Source organism: Idiotropiscis lumnitzeri, chromosome 8 (assembly GCF_059441095.1).
Source record: "Idiotropiscis lumnitzeri isolate Australia: NSW breed Sydney's pygmy pipehorse chromosome 8, RoL_Ilum_1.0, whole genome shotgun sequence".
NCBI classification, from domain to species: Eukaryota; Metazoa; Chordata; class Actinopteri; order Syngnathiformes; family Syngnathidae; genus Idiotropiscis; species Idiotropiscis lumnitzeri.
The window spans coordinates 19904417-19913969 of record NC_142398.1 but is presented as its reverse complement, the minus strand read 5'-3'; the positions used below and the strand labels follow the sequence as shown (position 1 = coordinate 19913969).

The window sequence follows — 9553 nt, the reverse complement described above, 5'->3', positions numbered from 1 at the left end:
GAGTGAGGTGCGGTCCAGGAAGTGAACTTTGACCCCTCCTCCTTCCTCAAGCGGACTATTTCGCTCGTCCTCTGTCTCCTGCGCCGAATACCCGCAACAGGCTTTTTATTCTAAACAGGACACCGATCTCACTTACCACCCACAATGGCTGTTAAAACAAGGTAAAACAAGCCTCAAACATCTCGTTGCCATTTCGTTTAGCTTAGCTTTTAGCATCGCGAGCCCGTTGCGCTTGTGACTTTAGCCACAACTTGTTTTTATACGACACGTCTGATTTTAATGACAAAAATCTGTAGTGCAGCAAACGCGGCATATGCTTTTACTTAGCCTTATAACAAGACGGCTCGATTTACAATTTGCTTTACAACAAGCTTTTCTTTCCGTGGGACGAAGCACGCTGTATAATGCATTTAATACTCTTTTTGAAGCTTTATGGACACCACCGTTCACCTGGATGTAAAGGTAGGCTAAATTTATAATTATACGTACTCCAATGACTTCCACACTTTGCCCGTCTCGTGTTATTTATTAATTAAAGTTGTTGTTCTCTTAGAAGTACCCCGACCCAACATCTCTATCCCCCTTTTGTGACATCAACTTCTTTGTCTCTTGTTAGGATTATTATGGAAAGAAGTTGCAGAAGACCTCAGATCTGAAGAGTAATGCTTGTGTGGCTCCAGCCCAGCCTTACCCCAAATTCATCCTGCATGCTCTGGAGAAAGTACACCCTGATGTGACTGACAGGTTTGTTGCTGATTTTTAATTAACTTTCTTGGCACAGTATCATTGTCAATATTCTGGAATGGCGTTCCTGTTTTCTCAGATACTATGGATGTGGTCTGGTGGTGCCAGAGTGTCTGGAGGGCTGCAGGATTCTGGACTTGGGCTGCGGGAGTGGCAGAGACTGCTACATGCTGAGTCAACTCGTGGGAGAGGCTGGCCATGTCACCGGCATCGACATGACTGAGGATCAGGTATTTGTAGAATCAGTGGCGGACGGTGCATTTAGTACCCTGGGCCTTCAGTGGGGATTTTTCCAATTTACTCCACCAATGTATTATTTTGAAATGTTTGGAGAAATATTTTTTTCCATTAAATAAAATCTACTATCTGACTCTCATAGGTGTTTTTAAGCTTCGTTTCAAGACAGCGTTATATTAATATATTAACATTTCCCTTATTTTGTCCTAGAGCGATCTCATAAATGTGATCTTATATTGGAAATATTTTCTCCTTCGTCAGCCTCTTCAAAAGCATGTTTTATGCGACAAATATGGAATTTAGTTTGTAAATGTTGATCAGTGCTCCTGATACTGAATAAGCGACAGGAGAAAGCCTGACTGCCCACAACTGTGTACAAGGCATTCGATCCTACAAATGAATATTTCTACTTAGTGTCGTGATGACTTGACTAAGACATTCCTTCCTGTATCTAAAAATAGTCCTTAGTTTATTTATCATATAATTGGACGACTCAGACTAAATCCAAATCTCTTCTGTTATATCTTATCTAGCTTGAAGTGGCCAGAAAACATGTGGACTTTCACACGAAGAAGTTTGGCTACAAGAAGCCAAACGTTACCTTTGTCCAGGGCTACATCGAGGCCTTAACGGAGGCGGGTCTGGAAAGTAACGCTTTTGATATCATCATGTGAGCTGAACTTCTTGCTTCCTGCTCTCACCTTGTAAAGATGCATATTTCTTTTTCCCAATTATCACTCTTTTATCCCTTAGCTCCAACTGTGTGGTGAATCTTTCTCCAGATAAGAAGCGAGTCCTGACTGAGGCCTACGGTGTGCTAAAGGTACATATTTACTCACTGCCTAAATGGGTCAACTGCATATTTTTTGTCATTTTAATTCCCTAAGCTTTCCATGGTAAGTTTAATGGGACTTCAGAGTTTTTTTTTAAAGTGGGACACCAGGATTATTTTAAATTTCCAGTGTAAAGTCCCATTTTTGTTTTTTTACATTGACATTTTTACAGCCCTTGTCTAAAGCAGTAAAATATTTGCATTAACCATGTACTGCACTTGCTCTGCTGATGATTAGGATGGTGGCGAGCTTTACTTCAGTGACATCTACAGCAATGAAAGACTACCTGAGGAAATTAAAAACCACAAAATCCTGTGGGGTGAGTATTTGTGATGTTAGACTGATATATTCGTACTCGCTGCAGACGAGAGGGTGACACGCGACTCGCTACTTAATGCAACATTTATTTTTCACCTGCACTCTTCTACATTAACTTTTGCACAAATGCGGCCACCTTTTGCAATCGGTGACCTGTTTTTTTTTTTTGTGTGTGTGTGTGTGGTATTTGCTGATGCATAGCCATCTCAATTGGCATACCGCAGTTTCAATTCGTTAGTTACGTATCCCGTGGGATTCCTTACACAGCGGAATATCTCAATGTATAATCTCATGACAGGTGAGTGTATAGGTGGCGCACTGTGGTACAAAGATCTGCTGCAATTGGCCGAGGAAGTCGGATTCAGTCCACCGAGGCTCGTTACTACCAGCATCGTCACTGTCGACAACAAAGAACTGCAAGCCATTCTAGGTATGAGAATCCGATCCGTGAAGATCATTCTGTTAAATAAACAACACACAAACACATTTCTTTTCATCTGTTTTGCCTTACAGGGGATTTCAAGTTTGTCTCTGCCACATACCGCCTATTTAAGGTCCCGAAAGGCAGCCCAAAGCCTTGTAAAGTCATTTATAATGGAAACATTACAGGGGCAGAAGACGCTCTCCACTTTGACTGTCAGTACACCTTCAAGGTCTGTATACTTCCTGCAGAATACGATCAAGTTCAAAGACATTTGAACTGAAGGTTTGCTTCTGCCAGGCTGATGAAGTCGTGGAGGTCGATGGGGAATTGGCTGCCATCCTGACCCATTCTAGATTTGCACAGGACTTCACTTTGCAGCCACCGAGTGGCTCCTGTGATCCTTGTGGAGTCAAACCGAAGGTCAGTAGATGACATAAACATGGCAACACGGGGAAAACTTTAAATTCACACTACTGGAAGTGGGCAGCCAACAGAATATTCATTTAAGTTGTAAATGTCTGTCAATGCTTCTGAGAGGCCAGCAAAGAAAGACTGACTGTGCGCATTCCACAATAAGAGTTCTGTGATTGAGATTTATTTCATGGTTGAACCTTTGGACTGACCCTTCGATGTGAATTGAAGATTGCGGAATTTACTGTGATTAGTCATACATGTTTGTGATATATTAATAGAAATACTTTGGACTTGTTCACGGACCAATGTCTTATAGAAGAGATGAAGAATCTCACAAGTCTAGTAAGCTGATATAAAAGACTTGTTTCATTATATGTTTGCATCATATAGAATAGAATCGGAATGTCTAACAGAGATTCTCTCTAATAGTTTTGAGTGAAACGTTGGAATCATAACATGCAAAATTGTGATCTTCATCCTCAATCAGATTTCTGAGGATCCTTTCGAGCTGGCTTTGCAGTTGCCGAAACGGAGTCCAGGTTCTGCCCCAGGGGGATGCTGCAGTACAAAGTCTCCCTCCTGCTGCAAGTGATTGTGTTGAATGCAGCGACCCAGCATCAGAATGTCGATGAAGATCGGGGGTCTTCGATCCTGTTCCTCGAGGGACGGTTGTGCTGCAGCATGGAGAGATGGGAAACGGGCAGGACACCGGCCATCGAGGGACAGGATTGAGGACCCTTGATGTAGATCATGGTTCTCAATTGGTGTCACCCTACGACCCGCATTTTGCACGTATGACCCACTTTTGCAAAAATTAAGAAGAATTAAAAAAATGCATTGTTCAAAGAATAGCCTTTGAAAACAGCGCGACCCATCCATAGTCACTCCTTGACCCACTTTAAGGTGCCAACCCACCGGTTGCACGAGATAATAGAGTCCAAATTCCATTTATAGACTTGATATTGATACTTGATTATTGTTTATGAATGAGTTTTATTAAAAACAAACAAAAAACTTTTGTCCTCCCTTTATTGGCTCAGTAATCTAAACTTTGCCTAATTGTATGGGGAGTCTCAATGATTATTTTTGTATTTGATGTTGACATTTCTACACATAATGAACAATTTTGCCAATGATGGCCCACTTCTAAATCAAACGTGTTTGTCAACTGGAAAGCAGTGGGAAAATATGTCGATAAATCAGGTATCACTATGAAACTGCTATGGTTATAATGCAAAAACAGATTTCAGAGATGTTTTCTTTTTAATTGAAACGTCAGATCTGTATGGAAATAATTTGTAGGAACCCGTAACAGTTGATCTGGTTGTGAGATAACGAATTTAATGTTCACAAATATTTTAAAATCTGGTTTATACTCCAATTTACATGTTTCAGATGTGTTTTATTTTGAAATGCACCATCAGAACTGAATGCAAATACTGTGGTTGGAGTCCTGAGGGTGTGTAGTAGTCTGCACTGGTTTTGGAATAACAAAAGGGAGCTTTAAAAAATATATATAATAATGGTACAATCACAAGTAATTGCAGCCATTATTTCAGATTTAAAATTACCTTTACTTTCAAACTCATCTTCAGAACTCATGTGTACGCAATCCTAAAACCGTTTACATTCTCCCTGAGTGGAGTGGTGTCCTTACAACAGAGCGATTATTTTATAACTTTAGTCACAATCCAAAGCACCGATGCGCATGCGTTCTATTGTTTTCGTGTTTTATTTTGAAGGCGACTAACGTTGGCGACGTGTTACAGTAATGCACAACTTTGACAACCATTGGAGCCGCTCGCTTGGCTTGTCTTGGTCTTTCCGAGCTGGCCTGTCCCGTGTTGTGGACGTCACTTGAACTACCGATCATGGCTGATAAAACGAGGTAACAGCAACTTGCAAACACGCTAAACCAATCTCCTAATTTTCACAATATCGAATCTGCATTCGTTTCAATTTGCATTGATAAGACACATTTATAGCTATCGGGACAAAGTACAGCATCGATAGCAAACACGTTTGCCTTTTAGAGCGAGTAAAAGTTAGCCTCATATTGGATATTCAGTTCTTACAATCTCGTACTTTGCTACATTTGCGACTTCATCCCGTGTGGGACGCAAACAGTTATTTTTTCTTGTTGCAACGTTCAAAAACTTTATTGACTGCGTTTCGCAAATGCTCGCGAACCTTCGCTAGCTGGTCGCATATTTACGGTTTGATTTAATTACTTATTAATCTTTTAAAGCTTCATCGATACCACCGTTCACCTGGATGTTAAGGTACGACAACACCCCCCCCCCCAAATTATTTTCCCTCCCTCTGACCTGTTTGTCCACTGAAAGGTGAAAGTGATTCTTTTCTTCTCAGCTTTCTTTATCGTTTATACTGCATCTATCATTGCATAACTCCACTCTTAACATTCCCCTCTTGTGACATTCCGTCTCATGTAGGATTACTATGGAAAGAAATTGCAGAAGACGTCAGATATCCAGAGTAATGCCTGCTTGGCTCCAGTGGGGTCCCTCCCAAAATTCATCCTCCAGGCTCTGAAGAAAGTCCATCACGATGTGACTGACAGGTTGTTGCTGAGTAGATTCATGCACTTTATTGACAAAGCACAGTTGTTAATTTTCCAGAGTGGGTTTTCCTCCCCATCAGATACTATGGTTGTGGTCTGGCTGTGCCGGAGTGTTTGGAGGGCTGCAGCATTCTGGACTTGGGCTGCGGGAGTGGCAGAGACTGCTACATGCTGAGTCAACTGGTGGGAGAGGCTGGCAATGTCACCGGCGTCGACATGACTGAGGATCAGGTAAACAACCATTTAGGTCAGTTGAAGTAAATTACACTCGCAAAAAAAAGTTTGGGCTGAAATTTCAGGATTAACCTAAAATGCACTGTCACCTTTCTATGCGTACGTCATGTGACCTGTAAACCTCGGAATACACTTGTGCAACTGTTCAGTGTTTCAGTACTTTTTGGTCTACCTGTTGTTCTCAAACAAGGAGCTGAAAGCACAAGACACAACAACAAATTTCCGGGTTCGGTTGGCAACCCTAATGAAAAAAAAAAAACAAACAAGCAAGTGATGGAAAAAAGTAACGGAAGCAGCGACTTGTTACTTTGCAAAAAACATTCGTATTAAAACAGTGGAAAGAAAATTTTTATTTTAGGGTTTTATATACATTTTAGATATAATAATAATAATAAATTCAATTTGCAAGCACCTTTCCAGACCCTTTCAAGACCCTCAAACACTGTATATCAATAAAAGCAATTATAACCAAACATTTCAAAGTAAAAAAAATAGAAAAAAAAAATAAATAAATAATAAGAATGTTATGTTGAAAATGTCCATAAATGTGCAAATGAGTCTAAAAACGATGTAAAAATCGTGATCGTGATTTAATTTGTAAAAAAATCGTGATGTGATATTTTTGCCATATCCGCCCACCCCTACAACAGAGATAAGGAGACACTGAAAGAGTCACAGAAAGGCACGGACGTCGACTTCCTTGGAAATTTTCATGGATCAAACATTTCTGCTCCTTGGTGAAGAGGACGTTGAGCAAAAATGCTTCCTGTTCACTCGGACATCTCAAACTTGAATTCAAATCTCTTCTGTTATCTAGCTGGAAGTGGCCAGGAAACATGTGGACTTTCACACGAAGGAGTTTGGCTACAAGAAGCCCAACGTGACTTTTGTCCAGGGCTTCATCGAGGCCTTAACGGAGGCGGGCCTGGAAAAGAACTCTTTTAATATCATCATGTAAGACGCGCTCCTTCTCGCCTCCCTTTCCGTTGGCTTCACATTTGAAAGCTGTCGAAATGTTTTGAAATCATCTCTTTCATCACTCAGCTCCAACTGTGTGGTGAATCTTTCTCCCGACAAGAAGAAAGTCCTGACTGAAGCGTATAATGTGCTCAAGGTACACTTGTCTTGAACTGACTTTTGATTTCATTGTCTGAACAAATGTCATCAATGAACAATTTATTGTGCTTGCGCAACTGATTTAGGATGGCGGTGAGTTTTTCTTCAGTGACATGTACAGCAATGGAAGACAAACGGAGGAAATTAAAAACAACAAAGTTCTTTGGGGTGTGTATCCTTCCTCGACTGCCGCGTATTTAATGCACCCGATCGTGTGATCGTGCAATTTTCCAATCCAGGTGAGGGATTTGGTGGCGCGCTATGGTACAAAGATCTGCTACGGTTGGCCGAGGAAGTCGGATTCAGACCCCCGAGGCTCGTCAAAGCCAACGTGATCACGGCTCACAGCAACGAAATGCGAGCGATTCTGGGTGTGACGCTTGTTTCTGTTCTGCCCGACGACCAATAGAGCGCACTGCTGTTGGACATCTTTTTAATTTCTTCTCACCTGTTCTACAATCCAGGTGACTTCAAGTTTGTCTCTGCCACATACCGACTGTTCAAGATCCCAAAAGGCAGCGCAAAGCCTTGTAAAGTCATTTATAACGGAAACATCGCAGGGGCGGACGACTCTCTCCAATTTGACTGTCAGTACACCTTCAAGGTCTGTCGGTTCTCAACATGACGCCAACTCCAGTTGATTTTTGAACTGAAATTTCTTCGGTTCTCAACATGACGGCAACTCCAGTTGATTTTTGAACTGAAATTTCTTTAAAAAAAAAAATGTTTCTGACAGACTAATGAAGAGGCAGAGGTTGATGGTGAACTCGCCGCCATCCTGACCCATTCCAGATATGCGAAGGCCTTCACTTTCCGACCACGAGGAGACACTTTGCAATCTTCTGGAGTCAAGCCTGAGGTCAGTGATTCTTTGAAATGCAGAACGTAAACATGCATATAGTTAGTTTGAGCAGCAGAGGTCAGTACGTTTGTGGTATCGTTTTTGAAATTGTGGACACTCCTAGAGAGGCCTACTTGTCGAGGAAACATGCTGCACATTCTCTCGCACACACACACTCTCTCAAAGCACACATATGCACTCATCCACAAGCACAAGGTCAAGCAGCTGTCTCAGAGTCATAACCAAACTGTGGAGTCATGCTGAGAACCTTGAACAGGAAGGAATGCTCTCTTCTCTAGCTCGTGGAATGCTAGCGTGTCAGCTCTAACGGTTATTCTTTGAATTTGGACAACACGAGATGTTTCGTTAATGACCAGAAATCAAAACGCATTTTCTAATATGGACAATAAAGAAATTAACAACAATAGCATGTTTCCTTTTTTTTTTTTTTTTTAAATGTGCCTTGTGTGAAATGTGACATAATCCTAAAGTGTGATCTCCTGCTCCTTGTTGAATTTATCATTCAGGCAATCTCTGGGGATCCTTTTGAGCTGGCTGCGCAGCTGCAGAAACAGAGTGCAGGTTTAGCCACAGGGGGGTGCTGCAGTACGCAGTCTGCAACCTGCTGCAAGTGATTCTGGGAGCAGAACGCTGCTGCAAGCTTCAGAATCTCCGCAACATGTGGAACAATTGTTCAAATGGCACAAATTCTCCTTTGTGTTTCTGTCTTACACAGTAGATTTACAATTTAGATAAAGTTCACTGTAAAGGTGAAGGACTAAATACTGTATGTTAAAAGCAATTTGGAAAATAGGATGTTTTACAATAACCTGTGTAGAATTTTCCAAGTATTCTTATCTTGAAATCATATGTTGTTGCTACATTAAGGGACATTTGTACTGAAATAACAAGAAATACCCACTTATTTAACATTTCCGAATAGGATGCTCCGAATTTTCGACGAGACATTTAAAAAAAAAAATGTTGGAGCATCTTTATCTCAGCTCAGCTCAAGTCATTTGTATTTTTTCGCACTTTGATGACTGCTGTAGCTGGAACAAACTACTTTACAGAACGCATGATATGAACAATAAAAAATAATATAATCAGAATCCTTTCCTTTATTTGAAGTATTCTTTGATCAGTAGATCTTAAACTTCATGATCACAGCATGCATGATGTCACACGCCTGCCACTATGTTTGAAAGGAAACAAGCAGCTGTAGAATCTGTTGATGAGGAACACAAATACCAAATCACACCTTTTCAAACTAAATACTGAATTACAGTGCAAAATTTTAATAGAATTACTGAGATATTTTCCTTCCAAGGTTATTAGTCTAACCGTGCACTTATTTTTTGTTGTTGTGTCTATTCTATGACTGTAGTAGTTCTTAGAATATACAATAGTAGCCTTAATTTCAATTCAAGTAAACCAAAATGTCCATCACATGAAATATAGTGTTTGCTACTGTAATGTGAACATAGATGTATATGTAAATACATTTCTGGATACATATATATATATATATATATAAATGTGTGAGAACTACATTTTTATTTTTTAGAAAAAACTGCGCTATTCAAAGTGAAAATTTACTGAGCTTGCAAAATGTTCTAGAACGAATCGTGAAGTAATTATTAAGGGGGTGGGGCTCACTTTATAATAATGTAGACTATATATCCATCTCTTACACTTGCATATTGTTTGTACAAAAAGTCACGAGTGGGTCTTGTCCATTTCTTAACATGAGGTGCACTTGTTTTGGAATTGGATTCGTCACTGTGGCAGGGGACGCCCCGCCCCTGGCC

General features: G+C 40.6%; 2 protein-coding genes across 2 annotated transcripts; both read left to right on the top strand.

The window, feature by feature from the left end:
- Positions 1 to 3986, top strand: LOC148332645 (arsenite methyltransferase-like). The gene is made up of 11 exons (XM_088302677.1): positions 1 to 161; positions 429 to 462; positions 617 to 744; positions 824 to 974; positions 1515 to 1651; positions 1735 to 1804; positions 2052 to 2133; positions 2431 to 2562; positions 2646 to 2785; positions 2854 to 2976; positions 3458 to 3986. The coding sequence occupies exons 1-11, from the start codon at positions 145 to 147 to the stop codon at positions 3560 to 3562; spliced, it is 1119 nt and encodes a 372-aa protein (XP_088158803.1). The 5' UTR covers positions 1 to 144; the 3' UTR covers positions 3563 to 3986.
- Positions 3987 to 4724: 738 nt separating this feature from the next.
- LOC148332644 (arsenite methyltransferase-like) lies at positions 4725 to 8854 on the top strand. The gene is made up of 11 exons (XM_088301718.1): positions 4725 to 4858; positions 5219 to 5252; positions 5424 to 5551; positions 5632 to 5782; positions 6603 to 6739; positions 6830 to 6899; positions 6988 to 7069; positions 7141 to 7272; positions 7366 to 7505; positions 7638 to 7760; positions 8270 to 8854. Exons 1-11 carry the CDS (start codon positions 4842 to 4844, stop codon positions 8375 to 8377), a joined length of 1122 nt encoding a protein of 373 aa, XP_088157844.1. The 5' UTR covers positions 4725 to 4841; the 3' UTR covers positions 8378 to 8854.
- Positions 8855 to 9553: the final 699 nt, after the last annotated feature.